This window comes from Penicillium digitatum, chromosome 4 (genome assembly GCF_016767815.1).
Source record: "Penicillium digitatum chromosome 4, complete sequence".
NCBI lineage: Eukaryota > Fungi > Ascomycota > Eurotiomycetes > Eurotiales > Aspergillaceae > Penicillium > Penicillium digitatum.
In genome coordinates this window covers 2,159,227-2,185,241 of record NC_089387.1, presented here as the reverse complement: position 1 = coordinate 2,185,241, position 26,015 = coordinate 2,159,227, and the positions used below count along the sequence as shown (strand labels likewise).

The window sequence follows — 26,015 nt, the reverse complement described above, 5'->3', positions numbered from 1 at the left end:
GAGTAGCCGTTGCCGTCGGGTTAGCTCTGGCAGCAATACGTCAGCAACGCCGATGTTTCACAAGATCATCTTTCTCTCGCAAAGAATCAATTACAGAATAAGTTTGGAAGCAGATCGTACTTCTAATGAAACTCTGAAGCTCCCACTCCGAAAAGCGCGGAATTTGGAGCCGGAGATTGTGTTTAACACGGTTGTGTTCGCATAAGGTACTTGTTTTTCTCGGCAAGCGAGGGGGCAGTATGACAGGCTCGTATTCGTTTTGTTAATTGAGTAGTTCAGGACTTCGGCTTCCGTATCTTCGTTTCTTCTTGGAATACCTTGATGTTCAAGATCAAGAGGTCAAAGGGGAGATGGTCGAGGTCGTGATGACATAATTATACGTAACGAATACCTTGGAAGCTTGGGCCCTGCAGAGTGACCCGCGTGGAAAGATGCAATATAGTCGAATTTTCTCTTGATAGTCTGAGATAGGATAGTCTGAGAAAGATGTGCAAAAATCTGTCTTCTTCACCTTTCTTCTTTTCAGATTTAAATTAGCTCAGATAGTGAGCGACTGCGCCTTTTACCCCAACTTAGGCAGACAGCCATCTTACGCAAGCGTACCGCCGAACCCGATTCGGAAAGGCCGCTTTTTTGGCCATTCACAGCAGTCTAGGCCACGTCTAACGACTTAAATCACACATCAAGATACACAGTGGGTGACTCGGATCAATACCAAGCCGGGTCATCGTCATTTTTTTTTCATGCTGGGGGTAGAAAAGAACCAAAAAGAACACCCTGGATCAACGCATAGGCCACCATGCTATACACAGCGGCCACAAGAGTCCGGCTTTGCTTGGGTGTACTTGAACTGAGGTCTACAGCGCTAGTAACCAGATACCAGTACCACAAGGGATACCCCGATGAGATGCGGTTGATGATCTGGACATGGTAGCTGGTTAATGCCAAGACAGCCAGCAAACCCTGGGGAACCGCCAGTCGAACGAGCATTGACCCCGGGCTTGTTAAGGAGGAAGAGGGGCTTTGTAATGCCCACAAGGAGGATCGGCATAGAATGGCCAACATGGGCGCTGCCAACAGGAAAAGAGGTACATTGGGGACAGTCCAATATCTCAAGAACCCGACATCCCTATTGCAGTTAGTATTAGTGTGGATAGTAGCATTCGGACACGAATCACTGCTTACCAGTAATGATTTTGAACCCAGCCATAGACGCTAGGCAAAGTCCACTCACACCAAGGCCGAAGATCATCCTCGGACACGCAGTACATGCGAAAGGCCATAATTTGAGGAATGACCATCCCAGATCCTACGATACAGCCACCAACAAGAATCACGGCAAGGCGAACAGCAGTGTGTAGTGTGGGCCCTTTAGTCAAGATCTTCCAAGCCAAAGCTGCTGCATCATAGGCAAACAGGAACCCACTGAGAATCCCATTGCTACGGACCATGGTGGCGGCCGCAAACAGAACTGCGGATAGGAGAACTCGAAAATCGCGTAGACGCGTTGCTCCATTGCGCTCAGCAATGAGAGATGATGAGTAGAGGTAAAAGCCAGCCATGTTGAAAAAAGAGACTATCGACTCTCCATAGGGTGCGGACAGAAAAGCGCCCGCTGGTGAGATGATGTGAAGAGCTGCAGATAGGAAGCAAATCAGATGTTGGGTGGCAGTTGCATGACCAAAGATATTGGCCGACAGACGATAGAGCGCCAACACGGACAGATAATGCGCAACATGGGAGAGAACCACTCCTACCATTGCAGTGCTAGCGGGCCCAGCATCTCCGCCAGAGAGACGAATACCTATTCACGGTATGAGTTTGTGCTAGAATGAGATGCCCAATATGGGTAGAGTTATAGAAGGAATTATGTACCGGCAACAAAAATGGATAGAAGCTTAGTGTAGCCCCAGCCAAAGGCCCATTCTTGCTCAAACAGATATCCCTTTTCGGCAATGTCTAGGTAGTAGATACTGTCCCATCTAGCAAATTGAAGTGGTCCCGAGAGAGACTCGGAGTTGGCAACCGTCGATGGATCAGCAACATATGAGATCAAGGAGGTGGATGTATCATAGCCTGATCCTGGACAGGCAACAACGACGATGTACACCAAGACCTTCCATGACCAAAATGCCAGTGTCAAACTCCGAATTGGGTTGTCCAATCGTAGTAGTTTGGCAAACAATGGCGGTGGCCTAGTGGTAGGTTGAACTGGAGCCATGAGAAGTTTCCAGTGACTTTATCCACTAAACAGGATGATTTGAATGATACCTCGGGAGTTTCCGCAATCGGGATGCCTGGATGGATGTCGGGATGTTTACCTCGCGATTATCCCGATTTGTGATCCGGTCTGCCGAGATAGCCTTGTAACTTTCCCAAGGAAGGAGGTGAAAGCTGAAAGGGTCGGCTGCATAAATGTGCATGATTAGTCATCTAGCTAAAAGGCCGGCCCCGGAACCTCTGGGGACTCCTGTCTGGATCATGCTGTATGCACTCGTACGGAGGACTGTATTGGAGTGGCAATTCTGGGGGAATTTTACAAATCATGACTACTCTCGTACATATTTCAAGGCGTTTTTGTGCAACAAAAAAGATGTCTGAAGATCAACATCAGATTCTTGAAATCAACCTTGAAACCTTCGGCTCATACAACCTTGCACTACTCCGCTCCGTATCCCGTAGAGCAATTTGGGATTTTTCTTAGGCTTTGGGTCAAGTGAGATCTTCCGAACTCCGACAAGCGCTAGTTCATTAAACTTCCGAGGTCTCTCCGGTACATCAATCTATCCGATTCCAAGGTTAAACTGAGTAGTGTACATACAAAATCCCTCAGGTCATGCAAAAGAAAATTTGGTAAGTTCACTTTTTGAATGTGGCAACAGTCCCATGCCAAGACTATACGGCTGCTCTCACACTATGATATGGGCTCATAAGGTAATGAACCTCAGCAAAATCTGGCCAGATCAGATTTTATGTTATTTTTTTTTTAATTTTTTTTTTTTAAAGCAAGATGGGGCTCGCCAAAAAGGTAGGTATTTTTGTTGTAGAGGTTAAAATCCTTGTCCCGATCTTAGAGAAAGGATGAACAATCGTCACGGAAGCCGGATGTATCGGAGGCCGTATACCACCGAGACCGCCGACAGCCATAAGCCGAATGTTTGTGCATTCAATTCCACTACTTTGTACAAACTGCCCCGTATTGGGTATTTATTAAACGTTTTAAACACATTTCATAATAATTAAACAATTAAAATAAACAGTTGAGGTCAATTTGTGCAGCTCAATCGGGTTTCATTACAAAAATAGACTTTCTCGACTACGTAATTTTCTTTGCTTTTTTCTTTTTTCTTTTCTTTTTCCCTTCTTTTTTTCCTTTTTTTTCCATTACATAGCTCTATAAGGCTGACCGCCCCATTCATCCTGAGGAAGTCCCTAATTGCTCCTGCAATCAAACATCCCTACCACTCTTTAAACCTTTTTCAACCCCTCCCTTCCCCCCTTACATCTTCTTTCTTTTACATATCTTACAAGTCTTTACAATCTTGACTCACATTTCTATTCGTTTTGCCCTTCCTGCAATCCTGACTAGGGCTTCCCCACACATAGCTCCGAGGCTGAACATCCCCCCCCCCGCAGCTGACGCGTTGAAATAAGGGCCGTTTGTAACTAGTACGCCGGGTCTAGGTGAAACTTCACAAACCTGTGTTTTTTACACCAATGTGGCTCCGCTAGGGCTCAAGAATGCTTTTAAATCTTGGCCTCGCAGCGGATGCCGCAGCAGCCCATGCACCAGAATCCCAGTCTTCTTTGTGTCCGATCTACTCTGCTACTAGCTTACTGAGTGCCCTACCATTGTTGAACTCCTTCTGCAGTCCTCCCAGGCTTCCTGATGGTTCCACTGATTGCCCGGGGCTTGTATCCGCTATGGTGATGAATCCGATCGAGTCGGCCTCAGACCCTGGGGAACCCTCCAAAGATTCAGATGTTGTCACCAGGTCCCGAGTCGCCCGTTCAGCCACAGGTCGGAGGTCTCGACCCAAGACATCATATCAGTTCGCCCATCCCGCCGCACATGCTCGCCACAAGCGGCTGAGACTTCGTCCTAAGCTCCTCCTGCAGCTACAACAGGTGTCGCAAACCCCTCGGCCCCTACCCGTGGTGGATGTTCTGCCATCGACGTCTTACCTACCACTATTGGCTCGCAAGTTCCCGGCTATCTATCGGACCAGAAATGGATTGGGTCCGTATGACCTAATTGTGGTGTTGAGTGAACAATATGACCGGACGGTGGGCAGCATTCCCGAAAAACGCGTGAGCTCGGAGGATGAGGACGAAGACCATCGCGAGGTAGTTGCCACGATCTGCGAAAAGCATGGGGAAGATGCTCGACTGAAAGGAAAGGCAGAGATATGCCTGAACTTTGGGCCTGTTTGGGAGGCCTCGCCTCTCCCAAGCGGGACGTACGAATTTGTCGCTCAGACAGATAGCGGTGTTCAAATCGTGCGGTGGGCTTTGCGAAGTGGGAGGAGTCGTCGGATGACCACACCCATAGGGGCACAATTACGCGAGAACGGCAAACGCTTCACTTTCAGTGTCATCGATCCTACCACTCGCCGGCATCCCGTTCTCGCTTCCATGACTCGAAATCGGTTAGAAATCAATGACGAATATTCCACCGCTGTTTGGTCCGGCACCGGTCCAACGACTCCAAACTCAGGAATGTCGGTTGTGAGCGATGCTTCGGATGGAGAGACTCCCCTCAATGGGAGCTTGGTCACCCTTGATGATGGACTGCGAACTTTGATTGTAATCACCGGCATCTGGGTTGCCTTCCGTGAGGGGTGGTCAGACAACTTCCGCTACGACGATCCGGTGTCTTCACCCAGCACAAAGTCAACGATGTTTCCAACATCTCTGAAATATCCATCTCCGACGACTCCCAAAAATGAAACCGACACTTTCCCGAAAAACGATGAAGATGGCAAACGCTGCATGTCAATTTCCAGTATTCGCCGTTCCACAACCCCATCCATCATAGAAAAAGCGCAATTTGGTAGTTTGTCCAGGCGCTCCAACTCCACCGGTGCTGCGTTCATGGATCGAGCAAAACGACGATCCGCTTCCGGGCTTAGCACTCGCCTGAACCGACACAGCATGTTCACTACCTCGGGCGAGAACGGCCGCGACATTGTTGTCTCCCGTCCTCCTTCTCCTCGCCAACCCTCCGTTGAGGTGGAAGATCCATATAATAGTGCTGGTCATCCTGAAGCGAAATCTCCTGCAAACGCCCAGCCGGAAAGAGAAAATTTCAAATCCAAACCGGGGCCAGATCGGGATCCTCTTGCTTCGAATTCACGCATCCCACAGCATAACAGCACCCGCAATAAGAAGCCAGAGTCCCCACTTCCCGAAGACGTCGCTACCCCCGACAAGGGCAAAGTTCGCCGCCGCCTCAGTTCTCTCTTTAGTATCTTTCACCGAAAACACGATAATCATTGACTTTTCAATTCCCCATCGCCGTATGTACGCCTGCATTATGTCTGTGGCTATTCCACATGTAGGCATGCGCCATCACAGCACCGCGTTCGAGTCTCAATTCAACTGGCACAAGTTGGGCCACTCATACAGTGCAGTGCGATTCGTCTGGTACGAGTCCTTGCCGATTCTCTCTTTCTTCTACTCTCTGCTCTCTCTCATTCCAACTAGCATATTGCATCCTTTGCATTTGCGCGTCTTTTCCGGTCTTCTCTTTCTATACATACTTCTTCTCGCCATATCTTCATCTCCATGTCCAGGGGGCCCTTACTTAAATTTGTTCGCTTGTATTTCACTTGTGTACATTGCTTTCCATCTATCCATCACGCTACATATGAAACAAATACCCCATCACCCACTGTCAATTCCGCGAGCTTTTCAATTTCCCCCGTCTCCATTGTACAGTTCAAAATCTCTCATTGGTCTCTTCAATGACCCAAAGATCAAACCTATGTATACATTGTGCACTCTCACATCAATTCAAAAATCGAACTATCACATCCTTCAATCTACAAAATTTTCCAAAATTCACACCCACAATCCATGCCTTTTCAAGAAAGACGGGCCTGAATTCACCATGATCACATTTTTTTTTCGCCTGAAACTTTTAGCAGGCCATGTCAATTGTTGCAGTAACCAATCCACTCGCTAAATAAGACCGGAGAGCTCGGAGTAGAATCCATCTACAACAGTCTATCCCCGGCGGGATTCTCCCACGCTCTTTTTCCAGTGGCATAAGAACTTACTTCATACCGCCTATCAATCCTGGTAGTCCCTAGTATTGAACAAATGTTTAATATCATTTGGAATTGCCTAAAATTCTTCTTCTATATTGTGCAACTCCCTAAATTTGCTAGTGCAGAGTAAGTTAGTCGGATGCCCGGCAGTTGTTAACTCTCATACTATATGCTGATTTGAGAGCTTAGAGCCCTATTGCTTCCATTTTCAATTCTAGGTTGAACCCAAGAAATACACTGATTGATACCTTACATTAATCATGAGGTATCAAGGCGGGTGGAGGTGGTGAATCCTACAAGTACACGGAGCAGACTGTTGCCTAGTCATCAGTATACTAGGAGAGGATCAACATGTGATGTATGCTACACCCTGTGTACAATTTCCAATCGAATCGGCGTTTGCCAATGTGGCGGGTTTAAGAGTTGTGTACTTCGTACTCCGTAGAAGGGTGACTTGTCGAGAATGCGTGGCTGGGCCAGAATGGACTGATGGGGCTACCGAGTGGGTGGCAACCCGTAGAAGTGCTCACATCAGATTGCTTCCAGGAAAAGCAAAGTGCCCGTAATAGAGGGGATTTACATAGCTGGATCTGACAGGGATACAGAGAGCGGAGTACATATCTCTCCTTGCATGCCGTAAATTGTCAGTGGAAGAAGACCTTGGGGATCTAGGACATTTAGTTGTCTACGACTACTGCCTGGCGAAACTGCTACCTTCATGATCGAAAGCCCCAGAGCTGTTCTTGTGCAATATCATTCCTAATCCCCCTTTTGACGTTGGAAAGGGAATTTTCCAAGTCCAATTTTGCTCTGCCCTTGATAAAAACTACGTAGGTACAACATCTTACCGCTCCAGAGCAGTGACAGCCTTAGGAACATACGGCTCCTCCAAATACTTAATCTCCTCAGGAGACAGCTGGATTTTAATAGCAGCAACAGCCTCATCAATCCTCTTGACACTATGCAGTCCAAGAATGGGATTCACACCAGGGTGAGTCAAAGACCAAGCAGTAGCAATCTGAGCCATGCTCACGCCCTTCTTATTAGCGATTTCTTCAACCCGATCGACAATAGTCTTGTCAGCCTCGGACTCGCGACTGCGGACAAACATCTTCAGCGCGCCGTCGGTGTTCTCGCGCACCGTCTCGCGCGAGCCCCAGGGGCGCGCCAGCGCGCCACGGGCAATCGGAGACCAAGGAATAATGCCGACTCCGGCGTCTTGGCAGTAGGGGATCATCTCGCGCTCTTCTTCGCGGAAGAGGAGGTTGTGGAAGTTTTGCATGCAAATAAATTGATGCCAGCCATTGCGCTCTGCGATATTCTGTAGGGATTGGAATTCCCAGGCAGCCATCTGATTGTGGGGTTAGTGTGTAGATGGTGGTTGGGAAAGGAAAGAAAAGAAAAGAAAGCAAGGGGAATGGGCAGAAGTCGAAGGCACGATGGACATACCGAACTGGCCCCAATGTACCGAACCTTCCCGCTCTCGACGACGTCGTTTAGCGCCTTCATGATCTCCTCGCGGGGGGTATCACGGTCTAGACGATGAATCTGCAGCACATCGATGTATGTACCCAGACGTTCCACGCTGGCATCGACAGCGTCAAAGATATGCTTGCGTGACAAGCCGGTGCGGTTGACAAAGGGGCCGTCGTTTGTGGCAGACGCGGCGATTGGTGGGAATTTCCCCTCGTCGTCGACGCCGAAGAAACACTTGGTTAGGATTACCACGCGGTTGCGAGGGATGTTGTACTTCTTCAGGGCTTTTCCGACCACTTCTTCGGATTTGCCGTGGGAGTAGACGTCCGCCTAAACGGTAGATATTAGTACGTTGTATGTAATTCGACGATCTAGACCATGTTGCAATGTCTTGATTTTACCGTATCCCAGGTGTTGATGCCCTGCTTGTAGGCATGTTCAATCAAGGGCAGTGAGTCTTCCTCGTCCAGGACCCAGTCTTGCCATTGCTTACTGCCATAGCCCATGGTTCCAAGGATGATCTTGGAGATCTTTAGACCGGAGTTACCAAGGCTGTTAGTGATTTGGCATCAGCACTTTTGTTCGAGGGGAAGGTGTGTCGGGGGGGGGTTCTATACCGGACATATTCCATCTTGTTGTCGGCCATTATGAAATTTGGGAGTTGGGGAGGGGGGGGAGGAGGTTTCTTTTTTTACGTGAGCTCTAGCCAAAGAGAAAAAAAATTAGTGATTCGAATGGATTGAAGAATTGATCTTGTCTATTCACAATGAAGATGACGTCCAATCCCAGGGTCGCTGGAACGCTGGAGGGTCACTCACCAACACAAGAATTAATCTTAATGGAAATCAGTAAGAAAAGGAAAGAAATGAAAGCCAGTCTAGAATTTCTTTTGAAGTCAGAAGAGATAAAGTCGCTCATTAATAATCCAAGTGAATCTGCCGAAAACCACAAGCGCGGGGCATTTTATAGCCGATGAATCACCGGGATCTCCACCTTAACGTTCAAATCGGCTCAGAACGTCGGATGTCAAGTTCTATTTTATACGCGATAGAGCCAAGATTTTACTTTTATGTTATACACCGTGTAATATCAGGAGCATTCAGAAACGTAGCACGAGCTCGAGTGGTATTAGTTGTTGGAGTCTACAATGGAGGGACCTTGGGTACATCATCACTTAACCCGAAAACAGGTTGGATTTCTGAAAGCCTTGGAAGCGAGCTATAGATCCTTCAACTTTTCATTGGTGGCTCAATGGGATACAACCATGCCCCCCCCCCAGTATAAAACTTGGTTTGTCATACGATACAACAAGTTACTTGGTAGAAGAACTTAAGAAGCTGACTCCACCTTCTTTTCTGGCTTGCGAAAATTCATGGGGGGATGGACCCAGGGGAAATGGTTGGGCACAAATCCATCAACAGTCACACCATTGCCGAAACTTGCATATGGATCATCGGGGTTCTCGTAGACGAGATCAAAGTCTTCCCAGCGGACAATTTCAGTTGCTGCATAGTAGTGGAGGACAGTCCCCGGCCAGGGAACAACCACTTTTCCATTGTCGTTCTTGTCTGTACCACCAAGGATGAGTCAACCCACCAAGCTAGGAGAGATAAGGATTCACTTACACCATGATTTGCATGGTCCTGACCAGACCATGTGAGGCATTCTTGACTGAACCCATTGGTTAAATGCACGTTGCGCCCGCTGGGTCACAGAGACTGATCGCAGGTTGTCTGTTTGGAGTCGGGATAGGATTCGAATCATATAGTTGCTGGCCCTTTCGATTCCGGGGATAGCAGACCCATTCACAGGGCAGATTGGGGGATTAAAGACTGTCCAAGAGATGCCGGCTAAGTACAATGACCAACAAAAAGCTTTGGGGTCCTTACCAAAGAAGTTAGGGAACTCGGCAACCATCGCAGCCATATAACTCTCGCAAGGTCCCTCGCGATCCCAGTCTTCATTCAACGAACGTCCAGCGCGGCCAGTGACTAGGAATCGTGGCTGATAGGGCTCGAATCCCGTGGCGTACACCAGGATATCACACTCGTACTCCCTTCCGGATTCGGTTATAAGGCTGTCCTCAGTCAGCTTGCTGATGGAGTCTTGCACGTACCCGGCATTCGGCTTCTGCAACGCATCCAGATAGGGACCACCGGGCGTGAAGCGACGACAGCCAGCTTCGAATTCTGGTAGAAGGGTTTTCAAAAGATCGGGGTTTGTGATCTTGGACTTCATGAATGAATGTGCCAATGATGTAAAGTGGGCTTGGGATTTGGTTCCTCTCCAGAGTCCCATGAAACCTGCGGCAAGTCTCTGTTCCACGGAGATGCAAAAGTCATAATAGCGCACAGGGCAAGCCTGGAGAGCATTCTTCTGCTCGGTTGAATCTCAATACGGATTAGCACTTCTGTCTTTCTGTGGTAAGGCGAGACCTACATTCGCGCTGGAGAGTACCGTCTTCAGCCAATGCATGTGGGAGAACCCACGTTGGTCCTCGCGCGATGTTGATCATTTGTGAAACAACTAAAAGGACCCGGAGCCGTCAGCGTCGTGTGTCTTCGGGTTGACTTTGACAACTCACCTGGCTGTAAAGCTGCGACGCACTGAATGGCGCTTGCGCCATTTCCAATCACAATCACTCGCTTGTCATTGACCGTTATCTCCGCTGGCCAGTTAGCAGTGTGGACTTGGATTCCGCGGAATTTTTCCTGGCCCGCAATCTTAGGAAACTTGTAGTCGTTCAATCGCCCGACAGCATAGACAAAGACATCAGCAACGACGGTCTTTTCTTCACCGGACTTCACATCGCAGAGAACAACTTTCCATTTTGAAGAATCTTCGTTCCATTGCGCCAAGACGCATTGAGTGTTCAAAGTCATGAAGCGGCGAAGATTGTGCCTGTTAACCACATCCTCTAGGTATTTGAGAATCTCGGGAGCTGGAGGATAAAGCGATGACCATGATGGGTTGGGCGCCCAGTTGAACTGGTAGGTGTGGGAAGGCACATCGCATGTACAGCTGTGACCCAACATCAACGGACCCATCTGATAACCAAGCTCGCAGGAATATAGTACATACCCGGGATATCGATTCTCATACCATGTACCCCCAAGGGACGGATTTTTGTCGTATATTTCGAGATCGACCCCTGATAATGATGTGGTCGTATCATGTGCAAATTGGATTCCCGAGATACTAACACAAGCTGTTAGGCGATTATCGCTCGAGTTCAGCATGCACGTACCCAGCACCGATAACCACAATCTTCAATGGACGTTCCACAAAGGCACTTGGAATGAGATCCATTGCGGGCGATGTGAATGATGGTCATAGAAAGAAGAAGAAGGTCTCCGGGGCTGAGCAGTACTGGAAGACAGGTTATATCTGATGATGTGGTTCTCTATAGCCAGTGAGATCTCAAAATGTCAGTTTGGGGAAACACGACGGGTGCATTCTAAATTAGAACTCTTGAGGAATGACAAATTCAGCAATACGAGGCCCTGCAGGGTGTGTGAGATCAAGTTGCACCGGTCGTATCTATAGCTGAATTAGGAAATTAGCAGGTCACCAAGTCAAATGCAGCACTTTGCGATAGGGTGGTGATCATCTACTAGTCTAGAATGTATCTACGATGGCAATCTGGATTACTCCGAACGAAAACCATATAAGATCGGTTTTGACGTTTGTAGTGCACCATTAGGACCGCATTTCACTCAAGCACTCTACAGGGAGAAATGCCTATTAGTCAGTCTTTTTGATGTGAGTCCTACACTTATCACCTACAACTTACAGTTAGATAGAAAAAGAGAAAAAAAAAAAAGCACCACCAAGAGAAGCCCAAATCCCATAAACAGGGTGACTTGGTAAAAAAGGATTGTGGCTAAAATTTAGGAGCCGAGGAAATCCTCTCCCAACTGCAAACAGCAAAACAGCAACAAAACGGTTCTCTTCAGAACGGCCACCTGTGTGTAGACCGTGGTTGTGATAGAATATCGATAGAAAGAGGTTGGAACCAGCCGCAGGATACTCTCCAATGCTATCAATCTTGGGAGACGGAAAGGGATTGACTGTTAAATAGAAATGATGGAGATTGGAAATCGAACTACAAAGGGCTCACATCTCAAGAGAGGCCAACTAGACAAAAGAGATCGGTTAAGGAAGTAGCAGACAGAAGGCCAAAACATTGAATCTTCTCTCGTGTCTCATTCCATTCTCATATGCGTTGCTACGAACTGACCTCTCACCATCTTTGCTAGGGCTGAGGTGTTCGGAATTCACTTCACACCTCTCTCCCATCGTGCTCAATTCCCAACATGGACATCACCGATTATTTGTGCAGTGTGTCAACTCTACCCTACATGCAAACAAAAAGACCTAACCGAATCAGACGGCCTTCTCAGCCCCGAATGGGACCCAATCGAGTTCGAACCTCGGGGAGAGCGGTTTCAAACCCGCAGCCAACCAGTCAAATGCATTCGAGCCATATGTCTGATCCCCCGCGAGCGTAATCTTCCAAATGTCTGGACATTTTTCCTGTCCACGTCTGAAGAAAACACAACGGCGGTCAGACTTCATTGTCAATAAGCCTGCTGCCGCGCCACCACTGTTCTTGAGAATGGTTTCAAGGCCAGCACTGTGTTTCAAAAAGAGATCTACCTTGGTCCCACCCAATATTCAATTGACCTTTGTGCTGAGCGTGAGTATGGGATTCACAGTGGGGGATATCCATTAAACCAGCGTTGCAAATAACCGGCACAAATGTGAGATTGACAACGATGGTTGGAATGGTCGGACTTGGGTTGATGATCAAATTAGTCTCCTCAACCAGCCTGCATAGGAAATAGTATGTTGAGTAGGCAAAATGAGAAACTGATGCACCTAGACTCAGTACTCCGTACAGAGAGATTGTGCTTTCTAAACAGCTCAGCCTTAGAGTGGCGCAAAACAATTTGGCTAGTAGGCAACCATTCTCTCTTCTATTTACCTTGATATCATAACTTCCATTCATTTTTGGCATACCGAAATGTATATGTGCATGATGACGTGAAATCCATTACCAAAAATCTCAACTGCGTCATCACCTGAAATGGCAAAATTGAAACAAAAGCGATGCTCTGTAGACTCTTGATAAAATATCATGGAAAACACATAGAGCGCAATCTGAACCTGGAAATTTTATCTTAAAGTGTATCTTAAAGTGTGTTCCGAATGTAAAAATTGTGAAAGACGGTGAGGTGAATAAAAGTGAGTAGTTTCCAGACGGTCCCCAAGTCCGGTTGTCGTCGCTCACAGGCCACTACTGCTATCCTAGTGATAGATAGAGATAGACATTAAGGAGAGAAGCATTTATTAAACTTCCTGTATACTCTCCAACAGCGGATTTGATCTTTTTTTTTTAAAAAAAAAAAAGTAAATTCTTTGGCGACTAGATTAGAAAGCGAAAGGTATGCCATGGTTCACTTTGCAGTCGGCCGGGGTCTGGACTCTTGACTTTTCCAGGGTTATCTTTATGCTTAAAAGGATCCAAGTTCAACATGCATCTAAATAAGAATTCTAATATCAAATTCTATACGGAGTACAAGGGACACTCTGTGGAATCACCTACTTCGGATCTACCGTAGGGTAGTCGGTATAATGGAAGGTGGTGTCCTCGAATGGTCCATAGAACCGAGTTCGGTCATATGGAGCCAGAGGGAGTTTTTCCCTCAGTCTGTGCACTAGATCCGGGTTGCTGGTAAAGTATCGACCATACAACAGAGCATCGTATTTGCCTGATTCCACTACTCCCCAGGAGTTTTGATCGTCCCATCCACCAGCGGAAAAAAACGGTGTGGAGCCAAAGATCTGGCGGAAACGATCAAGGGTCACATCCAGCAGACCCCAGCTCTTGAGAAACTTATCTTTCTCTTCTACGCTGAAGATTTGCTCGTAACGCTGGGTAGATTAGCAATGTGCTATTAGATAAAGACCGACGAAAACACACCGGCTCAATAAAGCTGACATACGACAGCGACGGGAGAGTCTTCTTCAGACCCTCACACAGGTGAGTCCAAGTCTCAACACGCTGTTCTCCGCGTGCTTGATTGAACATACCAAACGGCGATAGTCTAATAGCCAGATTCTGCTCACCAATGGTCTTGGCCACCTGCTCCATCAATTCAAACACAAACTGGCAGCGCTTCTCTGGAGTACCACCGTAGGCATCCTGACGCTTGTTGATATTGGAGCTCAAAAATTGCTCCGGTAGGTAACCATTTCCGCTATGGATCTCCACGCCATCGAATCCAATATCCATAGCAGTCTTAGCGGCAATGCAATAATCGGCGATCGTCCGCTGGATATGTTCCACTGTCATTGTGATGGGCGGGTGATTAGCGTAGGGCACGGGCTTGGTGGAGCCGACGGGCGGATGCGAATAACATTCCGTCGCCGAATCCCACACAGAGGCCGAGGGGCAAACCGCGGGCAATCCGGTCATCTGAGGGATCGTAGCACGGCCAGCATGCCACAGCTGACAGAAGATTATGCCCCCCTTTGCATGAACGGCGTTCACGACTCGTTTCCAGCCCGCGGCCTGTTCGGAGTTGAAAAAAATTGCGTTTGAAAAATTTTAATTAAGCGTGCAATCCCGAGGGACTACCAGAATCTGTTGCCCAAAAAAGAAGACCGTGTGCCACCAGATTGGGTTCGATACTTACCTCGAGCGATGGTGGAATCCCTTCAGAAATTATCAAGCCACCCTTGGTCGCACGCTGGGAATAATATTCCACGACCGCTTCTCCAGGTATCCAAATACGATTTGGGTGATCTGGAGTGCTGAAAGGATTCAATGGCTCGCCGCGGTTGCGGGTCAGAGGCGCATGGACGACACGATGTTCAAGGGTAATGTTGCCATTTGAAATAGCCAGGGGCTTGAAGAGACCGGAGTCTTTGCCATTCAAGTTGTGGACGGTCATGTTTCTTTTTTGGGGGGGGGGAGGGATCTTTGTCGTTTTACTATGTATCAAATTATGGAGAACCGAGAGAATTGTAGAAGGAGAAAAGACGGAAAGCAGAAAAAAAAAACACTGACAACTCCTTTTTGGCCCAATGTCGATCATTAATTAAAAGGCATTGTTGCTTTCGAAGCTATCAAAGTGCCTCGGCTAGTCAATTTAGGGTTCAACCAAGGCCCATTTATCTGTTTAGCAAAACAACGGTGTTAGTGGCGAACCGGTGCAATTTTTGGATCGGACTAATACAAGGCACTAGAATTGATACTATTTGCCTGGCTTATTGGCACCTACGACGCTCGTGCATACTGGTGGGGTGTAACCCCGAGTTTAGCGTCATCTAGTGTGCTTCATGGGTCATAGAAATGCCCCCCAAACCATTCAGAATTGAGAAGAGCCCAGTGGTGGGGTCTAACGCGGCCCATAGGGCATTCATTCACCACCATGATGGATTTGGCGCCACTATTTCATAGTAGTGGTTCGATAGCTTTCAAGTCCGCGCTACGGAGTAAAGATCGTCGTTTGGTCGATTCTCATTTTCAAGATGTGAAGGCCTTTATCATATTGATTATCCGCTACTTTGCGTTGTAGGGGGGACTTCATCTTCAAGCCCATCATGACGGTCGAGAACCCAACAGATGTATTGCACACTATCAATCTCGTCACACAAGCTCTCTGTATTCCAATCGTGACTGTCTTCGTAGCATTGCGATTTTATACCCGGTTTCGATTCAAGCTACCCCTAGGGGTTGAAGATCGTGAGTTGTTCCCTGGCATGCATACACTTTTCGTGACATCTTGCTAACCATTGTCTAGTTGCCTGTACGGTTGCTTGGGTACGTTGAGCAAGATAATTTGGGGCCTAAGTAGCCAAAACTGACTTTGCGCAGCTTCTGTTCATGGGATATTGTACAATATCCATCGTCAGTAGGTGCTGTACTTCCCACATGTTATCAACTACACACTCACTTTACCAGTCGGTCAACATGGCGGAGGATACCCAATTACCGAACTCGACACTAAAGAGATCATCGCGTTCAAAAAGTTCTGCTATATAGCGACTATTCTCTACTGTCCGATGGCGCTCTTCCTCAAAATCGCCCTCCTAGCTATTCTCACCCGCATTTTCGCCCCCTTCCGCGGCAAAGTCTGGTTCATCTATGTCTTCCTCGGCTGCTTATGCTGCTACTACACCGTCGCCTTGATCGTCAAGATTCGCATCTGCGCCCCCATCCCCAGGTACTGGCTTGGAAACCAGGTGCCGGGAAGCTGCCTGAACCAAACCGCCGCCTTCATCGCCGACTCCGTGATTAGTGTCGTTAGTGACATCATCATTCTTATTCTCCCGTTGCCATTGACATGGTCTTTGCAAATGTCGCGCAATCGAAAGCTTCGCGTGATGGGCCTACTTGGCGCTGGTGGGCTGGCCACCGGGTTCAGTCTTTACCGATTGATCCTAATCTTGAAAGGTTCAAGTGATGAGGGCCTCATGTTCGTTCGCATCATCTTATCTGGGTATGTCGTAGATCTTTTCCCATTTGGTCTTGGATTTTTTTTTTTTCTTCTAACGTCTAGTAGCAATGCCGAGGGAGGCGTTGGGTTGATCTGCGCTTGTCTTCCTGTCCTCAATGTCATGCTGGCCCACTACAAGAAGAACTACTCGTCGCAGAAATATTACCTGAATTGCAGCTCATCCCATCCGTTGAGTGATAGGAAGCCGGGCCCGGCTTCCCATGTTGCTACTGACTGGGACAAGGTAACAGCCTTTGGTGACCAGAGCCATCTGATTTCATTCGCAGGCCCCCCAGAGGACGGCGATTCTGGCGAGTTCATCCACGACCATGGCATCAGGAAAACGATTGCTGTATCACAGACCGTGGAAACACATTAACGAGGGACGTTCTCTTCCGATGTCTCTATATTCTATACCCACTCATTTATACCCTAATGAATTTTCTTTCCGTCCTCCTTTTTCCCCTAACTTTTTGATATGCATATACTACTGTAGGTACACGTGGATTTTCACTTGCATGGTAGGGTTGTGTCCAGGTAATTTGATTGTCTTTGTTCTATCAACCAACCTTGAAACACAGACAAGATCAGGTCTTCATTGATTTACATCCCCTTTGTATTCTGGGGCAATCAAAAAACAAACAATGAGCTTCTTTCTCCTCTTTTTTCAATGATAGTCATCTTCACCGAGCAACCTTGTTAAATATAAATGGTGGCGCCCCCCTCCCCCCTTTACTTAAATCTATCAAACAGCCAGGCTAGTACTCACCAAAACCATGCCTTCAGTATTCCCATACTTGCAAGACAAACTCCTAGATGAATGCCGCATCTTCAAAACCAACTTGGATGTCCAAGTCCATATCCTACAGTGTGATCCAGATGATCGAGGAAAGAAGCGTATCAAGGATGTCTCTCGGGCAGTAGTAGAACTGTCAGTTCAAACGGATCGGATTATAAACATCGCCCTCGATATGGTTGCTGGGGCTCCTGACAGCGAGATAATCCGTCGCAATACCGCCTTTTGGTCCCGTGGACTTGATGGCCATTACAAATTCGAGGATGTTTTTCTTGCCATAGAGCACGACTTGGTCAACATAATGTTGGCCCTTAAAAACGGCCCATGTGATTGTTACTGTGCTGACATTGCTGGGTGTCTTGATGGAATGGCAAGGAAGGTTTCGTTTCATTTGAATGTCTAGATGGTATTCTATGAGATCATTTGCTGCAGTGTTGTTTTTTTGCCCTAAAATGTCGAATCTAGATATGCAATAAGCCGGGGATAATTCCTCCTGCAGAGTCGGTTTCAGTCTTGGGTATTATTTATTTCTCCTTCGAAAAATCTGTCATTTTCTCAATCAGAGAGTGTACACATAAGAATAGGAAAAAGAATCAAACCGCCCAAAAAAGAAATCTCTCCCTCGGGGAATCGAACCCCGGTCTCCCGCGCTTATCGGTGTTAATGACAAGCGGAAATCATCACCACTAGACCAAGGAAGATGCGTTGATCGATTTACTGCTCGGCCACTTTGCTGATTGATGAATGATACGGTCCATCTTGGTTTCATCACTACTTTTGTTCTTCAAGTGTGCATCCACTTCAGACCCTGTCCACAACCCATCTGTATACAGCGTTCAAACAACATTGTGTAGCTAGCTAATGTACCTATTCTAATTAATCAGTTGGAATTTGCTGAGATGCTTATTGAATAAGATGACTTGCAACATGATTCCTTCAGACTTTCTTCGATGCGTAAAATGCAAGCAAAACGTGGTGATATATAACCACACCGGGGGGATGTACAACTCTTGATTGACGATATCGTGTTGTGATGGAATTTTTTTTCCCCAGCGGAATATCTACCCCAATGAGAAAAAAAAGAGTACAATCACCTAAGAGAGGGATTTAGGTCAAATAACCCCGAGTTAGACCACAGCCCATCAAATCCAGTATCAAACCCAAGGGACCACGATCCATCAATAAATGGCCATTGAAACATATCTGTTTCAAAATCATGAGGATTACCAAGCGCAGCATTCTCTCTGTCATGAAAGTTGGGTTCACCACCAACAGCAGGCGACGACAAAGTTCCTTCGCGGACATGAGAGCTGTGTGTATCACGAGATTCGGAGGTTCGTGCTCTTGCCGCATATGCATCTCTGCTCGGACGAGATCGAATGTCACCATATTCGTCCAGGGTACCTACGAGGGCAAATCTTCTAGGGCTGTGCACCCCAGACTCGGAATGGGCCTGGTTACTCCTGACCACTTCGTAGAATCGACTTGCTTCTTGGACCGTTCGCCACTGATTATTGTTAGTTGCGATACTTGGTTAGAGGTGTGTTGGAACTAGTTACCCAGCTATGACCAACGGGCCAGAGTTTGCTTAATCGCTCAAGGTAGAGAAGATTTCGGCTCTTTTCTTCCTCTGCCCGCTTGAGACCGCCCGGATATCGCTGGGGGACAATTGTTCCGTACATGTTGATATGAGCGGCGACAAAGACGCTGAAGCCAGAATATGGTGATATGACGGGTGCACCAGAGGCGTCTAGTGCATCGAGGATACTCCCAATCTGCTGAGCGGCTTCAAACAGCTGTTTGATTGTATCGGGTTCGCCCTGCGCGTCATCATCCGTGTCATGGAAAACGTCGGAATGGGGCTTGAGGCTGGATAAGAAGCGGTCCCGGTGGAGAAAAAGGATGCTGAAGAAATGGAGTTAGTATGGCGGCTTGGAATGCCTCTAAGAAAAATAATTACCTCATGCAATGAACTAGATTGATGTACGCAAATAGCTCCCCGTACCCGAGTGCCACATGTGACTGAACGCTGGTAGCCGGGAACCTAACCGTTATATCCTGAAGAGATCTCCACTCATCCAGCTCCTCCTTGAGAACCTGCCAAGTCAAGAGGAGCGGGGAAGCCGAGTCACTCGAAGACAAGGAAGCTAGTGATCGCCGATGTTCGCTCGCAAATCTTAGGATTCGTACAAATATGTCAAATCCTCGAGTAACGATTGTGAGGCCATGCTCAATTGTGAGATCCTTCGCTAGCAAACAGTCTTTATTCATATCAGCAGGCATCAACCGACTGGCTGGAGAATGATTAAATGTGAAGTCTCGATCACTAATAGGGAGAGGAACTGAGATCTGAGAAAACGATAGCGCGAAGTGCTGACGGGCCCCTGAGCTCAACTCGCAGTCTTGTGCAAAGCAGCACCAGTAGGTTCGGACCAGCTGTTCGTACTGTGTTTGGGATGCGTGAAACTCCTGAGGATTGTGTTCCATGCTATCGTCTGCCATCTTCAAAAGGGATTGAATCATGTAAGTCGCCATGCCTGCTACTTGTCAGCCAGTGCTCTACAATGAATTGAAGATTGGATACATACCACTATACATCCAAGCTTGATATGGTCGTCCAGTTCCCCATTCATAAAACGAGAGCATCACGAGGGACTGGGCAAGATGAAGCGAGGGGGCCTCAAGCACGCGCTGGGCAAGGTTATTGCGCGCATAGTCGGCATATATTTCTTCTTCTCTGAGTTCGTCGCTGTTCATAAACCGCACGCACAAGGAAAGGACCGAGGCCACAAAGACCGAGTCCACCGAATGGACGTTGGATGATATTTCGGAGATTAAAGAGGGGTAATGAAGAAAATTGGTAATTGGAAATTTTTTTCTGTAGGTTTCCACTGCGCTGATGACGGTTGCCGGTGACAGTGCTGCTATGGGATCCTTGGATAGGTCTTGCGCCACGGGGTTATTCACAGAGGTGCTTCTCCCTGCACCTCTAACCACTGACGATACGGCGGAGGATGCTTTTTTTTTTCTTGAGGTCCTGGATAAGCTGGTATTTCTCCGAGTCCTGAGTCTTGAGGCGCGGGGATCTGTCAAATTACATCCTTGATTCTTGGTTTTCAAGCAACGTTGACAGGGCGGTTGCCCTTCATGGACGCATTTGACTTTTGCTTGTCTACATAAAAGATCAGATAAAAGTGTGTTTCCAAAATCCGATGGGAACTTACCGACAAGCATCACACGATATTGACAGCCTCATCGAGTGTACATACGGGGAACAGTGGAGTGGGCCGTGGTGGAAAAAGAAGTGGCTTCCAAGTGCCGTGGGGCATTTTAAGACAAAATCAAGCCAGCGGATCAATATAGCAGCGCATTCGCATCAACGCAACAATTTCTGTTGATTCATTGAACAGTTGAATACACGTTTGAGGGAGCAAGAGTTTCGCGGATATCTTAGTATCCGAAAATGGCTAGCGCGATCAGCTGACTTGGATCTATGAAGAAATTGGACGAGAATTGGGATGTATTTTGAACTCTTGTTCTAATTTAATTAAAGTTGGTTATTACTATAGTTATAAATGAACTGTATAACATGTCACGGTGGGAAACAGTCAATAGACGGCAAGTCTCTTCAAATGTTAGTTGCCACTGTCCACTGTTGCACCCACGCATTGAACTTGTCAATTTCCAGCTCATCCGTGGCCCAGGATGTCACAAGCCGAATCACGGAGTTTCCATCATCAAGCTGTTCCCAAATATAGAATCGGAATTTTTCCCGCAGGGTCCGAACCAATTGCTGAGGAATGGTGACAAACACCTGGTTTGTCTCCGTCTCCGCAGCCAACTTGTAACCCAACTTCTCGAAGTTGGTTGAGATCTTCTGGGCCATCTCATTGGCATGCGTAGCTAGTGTGAAGAACAAATCTGATCGGAAGAGCTCCATGAACTGAACCCCAAGAATACGGCCCTTCGCCAGCAAAGCGCCATGTTGTTTGAGGTGGAAATCGAAACCATCGGCTAGCTCCTTCTTGAGAACGATTGCTTCTCCCATCAGAGCACCAGCCTTGGTGCCACCGATCCAGAAGATATCGGTCATGTCGAAGATCTCCCGTAGAGTGAGATCGTTCTTCTTTGAGCAAATGGCTGCGCCAATTCGTGCACCGTCCATAAAAAGCAGGACATTTGATTGTTTGCAAATCGCAGAGAGGCTGCTCAGCTCGTGTTTCGTGTAGACAGTGCCGGTCTCCGAGGCATTAGAGATGTAAAGTAGCCGGGGTTTAGCCATGTGAGGGTAGAATTGGTTCTGCTGGAGCGCCTTTTGGAGATTGGTGGGCGTCATTTTGCCGTCGACTGCAGGCACGAGGATAAGTTTGTGGCCGGTTGCCTCGATCGCACCTGCCTCCTTAGAGGCGATGTGACCCGACTCCAGAGTTATAACAGCCTCATGAGGCCTTAGGCAGCTGGCGATTGAGATGAGGTTTGCGGAAGTTCCGCTGGGAACAAAGAAAATACCCGCCTCGTCCTCGGTGCAACCAATCTTGTTTCGGATTAGTTGCCGGGCACCAATGCTGTATTCATCATTTCCATAGGCGATTTGCTGTATGGAATTTGTTCGCAAAAGAGCTTCAAGGATTTGCGGGTGAGCTCCCTCACTATAATCATCCATCAGACTGTATGGAGGGCGTGCCTCATCTTGGCACAAGCTTGTTGAAGGCATGGTGGGTATCAAGTGCTTGTGGATTTGGTTGAACACAACAAACAGATGATTTCCAGGGTTGAACAACGTTGAGCTCTAAGCAAGTGACAAAAAAGGAAAAAAAAAACAATTTGAACCAGCAACTACAATATAAACGGAAAAGAATCTTCGGGAATAATTTTCTCGGGAATGTTGCCACTTTTATTCCCGAAATTTGTCAGTGCCGGGAATCCCCTGCGGGCATTTCCAATTATTCTCAAGTAAATTTGTGGGCCGGAACATGGGGTAGCACCGCTTTGCTACGGCCTCTCTGATAAAGGTCTTGGGATAGTTCAAAATGGTGTAAAACTACCTTCAAATTAAGGCAAGATAGGATCTAGATTAGAAATTTTGATCGACACTCGGGTTCCGGGCTCCAGATACTCTGAAATCGACGATCAAAAGAGAGACAAAATGGTCTGCCCCTCACAGAATACCCCGCACGAGGGGTTTTGTGGATGAGGGGTACTCCCTACTTTATTTTACTCTGTATTACCCCTTAAACAGCTTCGGTGACCGAGATGAGACCTGCCTGCATCACGATGAATTGCACCAAGTTCCAGTACACCGCTATTAGGGATCGGTATCAAGACGTCCTAGTCCTTCCCAATGGTCAACCCGTGCAGGGTCGCATGATGCTTTCAAAGCACAGATCTCATTGCAATAAGATCCACTCCCGGTCTGAGTTCTTGAATTTTCAAAAAAAAAGGACTTCGGGGTTTTATTTGCTGGTATTGGTGGATAGTTCAGATGAATGTTCCATAGTTATTTGTTGGGCTTTGATGCTTGCAGGAAGATAGTTGTCGGTGATGGCAAAGCCAAGGGGATAATGAGCAATATGTGAAGAATTATAAGATATCAGAACGAAACGATCAAGGGAAAAAGGTTGGAACAATAGACGACACTAGCGTGTGATAGTCCACCCGGGCGTGTAAAGACTGGGCGAATCAGATTAGCACTTGTGCTCAGAGGTCGCCGTTGGGTATAATTATTAATTTGGATTATCCGATCGTACCCAATACAAAGCCTTTCTATATCTCATCATCATAGAATCACATTTGAAGCCTGGTCCTCACAGATTGCGAGAAATCGCAAAATCCCCAAAAAAACACCCTGAGATGGCCGGGTAGTCGATGAAACCAGTAACTAGTATTCGTGCCAAGCGCCCAACACACCTTCGAATCCACGAAGGTGTGTTGGGCGCTTGGCACGATTACTATACGCACGCTAGAGGCCACCAAAGACCCGAAAACAATGTGAGAATTTACAAAACAGACTTTGCCAACTCCCACCACTTGATCCCATAGGAGTGCTAAGAGATAGGAGTGAGGTGCTAGTAGACTACGACATCGCCCGTCCACGGTGGACGGGCGATGTCGTAGTCTAATCCGTTGTCAGGGTGCGGGCTGGCAGGACGGTATGATAGGAGATGACTGGCAGGGACAGGTCGTAACAGATCAGATTCTCATTGACAGGTACAGGCACAGGCAGGGGCAGGCTAATATACAAGACGTAGCTCGAAGAGCTACAACAGGATCTAGAACTGAAGTTCAGATAAACAGGTCGGAGATCACGTGCCGTGATCTTCCTCTAACTAAGCATCACGGTTCGCACCGTGACAGTACCCCCTCCCTTAGAGCCGAGCTCCGTCGAGGCGAGGCTTGTGCGGGTATCTTCGGTGGAAGTTCCGTACGATCTCGCGGGCGTGGTCCAGGTATTCAGCAGGCTCTTCAGTGGGTTCGTCGTAACCAATCCATTTGACGGTGTACTTCAGACGCGGGCCTCCTCGGCCTCGTCGTTCCCAGCGGGAATCTAGGATGTCTTCAACTTCCCATTCTTCCAGTCCTTCGACTTCGACAGGCGGTGCGGGTTCAGTAACTTGTCCATTTACCGGGTTCGTGGCGGCAGGCTGTAGCAGGCTGACGTTAAACACAGGGTGGATCTTCATACTAGCAGGCAGTTCGAGCTTGTAAGCGTGTGCACTTATAGCTTCTAGGACCTTAAAGGGGCCTAGGTTCTTCCAGTCCAGTTTCTTCTGCGGGCGGAGGGTTCGGATATTCCTGGCGTTCAGCCAGACCAGTTGTCCAGGACGGTATCGGCGGGCAGGGGCGCGGTGACGGTTCGTTTGTTCTTCGTATCGGGCTTGTGCGGACAGTATCTCGGCGCGGACGTACTCAGTCAGTTCTTGCATTCGTGTAGCGAACTTTTCCGCGTCTCGGGTCGCAGGGTGACTGGCAGGCTGGGATGGTTCGAACCCGATGCGGGGGTGGAACCCATAGTTCGCGTAGAACGGAGAAACTCGGGTGCTCTCGGAGTAATGAGAGTTTGCAGTGAATTCGGCCAGCGGGAGCCATTCAGACCAGTCATCCTGTAAGTAGGACACATACGCTCGGAGGTATTGTTCCAGTACGGCGTTCGCGCGTTCAGTCTGGCCATCAGTTTCCGGGTGATAAGCGGTTGACAGCAGGTTGGTGATTCGCAGGCGCTTTGTCGGGTGTTTCCAGAATTGGGCCACGAACTGGGGTCCTCGGTCAGATACAACGGTATTCGGCAGGCCGTGCAGTTTCCAGACATGACGGGTGTACAGGCGGGCGGCTTCTTCAGCGTTGCAGGTTCCCTTGCAGTGTATGAAGTGCTTCATCTTGGTCAGACGGTCTACCACGACTAGGATGGCGTCGTAACCGTAGCTCAGGGGCAGGTGCGTGATGAAGTCCATGCTGATATCTTGCCAGGCTCTCTCAGGTACGGGCAGTTGTCTCAGGATCCCTTGACGGACTTCTCGGGCGGGGGTGATACGGCGGCAGGTATGGCAGTTCTTGGTCCAGTCGCTCACGTACTGGTATACTCTAGGCCAGTAGTATTCTCGGGACAGCAGTTCATAGGTCTTCGACCGGCCAGGGTGTCCCACGGTGGGCTTGTCATGACACAGGCGCAGTATTTCAGCTTTCAGTTCATCGTTGTCAGGGACGTACAAGCGGTTCCGGTAGTAGAGGTAGTTGCCTCTTCGTTCGCAGTCGGCAAGTGTAATCTCAGGGTGACGGCTAGCGTTCTTGTCTAACGCTTCCAGGATAGATTGTACTACTTTACCTTGGTTGTAGGCTTCCAGCAGTAAATCCTTGATCGTAGATGGTGGTTCGGGCAGGTTGTTCTCGATGAATCGGACTCTTGTTTCAGGAGCAGCGGTGATGGGCGGATCGGTGATAATAGGCGGGACTTCAGCGGTAGCAGGCGGTTCTTCTGGCAGGTCTGGCAGTTCAGGTGGAGTGGTTGTAGTGACTCCGTTTCTCTGTCGTGTTGTGACGTTTATCTGTAGGTTTTCTTTCTTCAGAACAGTCTGGCTCTGATGCGCTAAGCGCTCATCCCCCTCTTTAGGGATATCCTCTGACCTCCTGGTCAGGGCGTCGGGCTTTGCACCTTGTTTTCCGGGACGGTACGTGATCTTGAAGTTAAACCGGGACAGGAATTCAGACCATCGGGCTTGGCGGCGGTTCAGGAGTTTCGTTGTCGTGAAATATTCCAGATTGCGGTGGTCAGTTATGACCTTCACGGGCGAGGGTGTGCCCTCCAGTTCGGGACGCCACTCTTCGAAGCAGCGGATTATGGCTAGCAGTTCTTTATCGTATATCTCATAGTTACACTCGGCGGCGGAGTGTTTTTTCGAGAAAAATGCGATAGGGTGCAGTATTCCAGCGTCATCGTACTGAGACAGTACACCGGCAGAGACAAAATCAGACGCGTCTGTTTCCAGGACTATCTCCTTGGACCAGTCAAACGCTTTCAGAACCGGGGCAGATGTAAACGCCTTCTTCAAGGCTTCGAAGCTCAGCTGGCAGACAGGTGTCCATTCGAAACGGACGTCTTTCTTCGTGAGTCTCACGAGCGGGGCGATGACTTTCGAGAAGTCTCTGATAAAGCGGCGGTAGAAGTTGCCGAAACCAATAAAGGCTTGCACATCAGTCAGACAGGTCGGTGTTTTCCAGTTCACGATCGTTTCGATCTTGTCGGGGTCCATACGGATACCATCTTCACCGATGATAATACCAAGGAACTTCGTCTCGGACACACAGAATTCGCATTTCGATAGTTTTGCGAACAGGCCTGCCTCTCGGAGGCGCTGGAGGACTTTTCGTACATGTTCTATGTGTTCCGCACGCGTGCGGCTGTAAATCAGGATATCGTCCAGGTAAGCAGTACAGAAACAGTCCAGGTACTCTCGTAACGTATCGTTGATA

The 26,015-nt window shown here is 48.1% G+C and overlaps 8 protein-coding genes and 1 non-coding gene across 9 annotated transcripts; 2 read left to right on the top strand and 7 right to left on the bottom strand.

The window, feature by feature from the left end:
- Positions 1-20: 20 nt before the first annotated feature.
- Positions 21-2,221, bottom strand: Pdw03_0726 (GPI mannosyltransferase 2; the record flags this gene model as incomplete). The annotated part of the gene is made up of 5 exons (XM_014680505.2): positions 21-26; positions 121-317; positions 765-1,129; positions 1,186-1,804; positions 1,876-2,221. 5 exons carry the CDS (start codon positions 2,219-2,221, stop codon positions 21-23), a joined length of 1,533 nt encoding a protein of 510 aa, XP_014535991.2.
- A 1,520-nt stretch (positions 2,222-3,741) lies between these two features.
- Pdw03_0725 (uncharacterized protein) lies at positions 3,742-5,499 on the top strand (the record flags this gene model as incomplete). Its single annotated transcript, XM_014680504.2, has 1 exon — positions 3,742-5,499. The coding sequence occupies one exon, from the start codon at positions 3,742-3,744 to the stop codon at positions 5,497-5,499; it is 1,758 nt and encodes a 585-aa protein (XP_014535990.2).
- Positions 5,500-7,116: 1,617 nt separating this feature from the next.
- Pdw03_0724 (Aldo-keto reductase, putative) lies at positions 7,117-8,394 on the bottom strand (the record flags this gene model as incomplete). Its single annotated transcript, XM_014680503.1, has 4 exons — positions 7,117-7,623; positions 7,722-8,078; positions 8,150-8,300; positions 8,366-8,394. 4 exons carry the CDS (start codon positions 8,392-8,394, stop codon positions 7,117-7,119), a joined length of 1,044 nt encoding a protein of 347 aa, XP_014535989.1.
- A 683-nt stretch (positions 8,395-9,077) lies between these two features.
- On the bottom strand, positions 9,078-11,057 carry Pdw03_0723 (Flavin-containing monooxygenase-like; the record flags this gene model as incomplete). Its single annotated transcript, XM_066099702.1, has 6 exons — positions 9,078-9,316; positions 9,374-10,138; positions 10,188-10,274; positions 10,333-10,769; positions 10,830-10,946; positions 10,996-11,057. 6 exons carry the CDS (start codon positions 11,055-11,057, stop codon positions 9,078-9,080), a joined length of 1,707 nt encoding a protein of 568 aa, XP_065957429.1.
- Positions 11,058-13,352: 2,295 nt separating this feature from the next.
- On the bottom strand, positions 13,353-14,707 carry Pdw03_0722 (12-oxophytodienoate reductase, putative; the record flags this gene model as incomplete). The annotated part of the gene is made up of 3 exons (XM_014680499.1): positions 13,353-13,685; positions 13,735-14,325; positions 14,450-14,707. 3 exons carry the CDS (start codon positions 14,705-14,707, stop codon positions 13,353-13,355), a joined length of 1,182 nt encoding a protein of 393 aa, XP_014535985.1.
- A 652-nt stretch (positions 14,708-15,359) lies between these two features.
- On the top strand, positions 15,360-16,634 carry Pdw03_0721 (uncharacterized protein; the record flags this gene model as incomplete). The annotated part of the gene is made up of 5 exons (XM_014680498.1): positions 15,360-15,501; positions 15,560-15,579; positions 15,634-15,670; positions 15,721-16,258; positions 16,322-16,634. 5 exons carry the CDS (start codon positions 15,360-15,362, stop codon positions 16,632-16,634), a joined length of 1,050 nt encoding a protein of 349 aa, XP_014535984.1.
- A 1,032-nt stretch (positions 16,635-17,666) lies between these two features.
- Pdw03_tRNA130 lies at positions 17,667-17,752 on the bottom strand. The gene has a single exon. It is a non-coding gene; the product is annotated as a tRNA-Asp (tRNA).
- A 389-nt stretch (positions 17,753-18,141) lies between these two features.
- Pdw03_0720 (Fungal transcriptional regulatory protein, N-terminal) lies at positions 18,142-19,808 on the bottom strand (the record flags this gene model as incomplete). The annotated part of the gene is made up of 4 exons (XM_014680496.2): positions 18,142-18,558; positions 18,611-18,956; positions 19,012-19,588; positions 19,640-19,808. 4 exons carry the CDS (start codon positions 19,806-19,808, stop codon positions 18,142-18,144), a joined length of 1,509 nt encoding a protein of 502 aa, XP_014535982.2.
- An 871-nt stretch (positions 19,809-20,679) lies between these two features.
- Positions 20,680-21,765, bottom strand: Pdw03_0719 (Threonine aldolase, putative; the record flags this gene model as incomplete). Its single annotated transcript, XM_014680495.1, has 1 exon — positions 20,680-21,765. The coding sequence occupies one exon, from the start codon at positions 21,763-21,765 to the stop codon at positions 20,680-20,682; it is 1,086 nt and encodes a 361-aa protein (XP_014535981.1).
- Between the last annotated feature and the right edge of the window lie 4,250 nt (positions 21,766-26,015).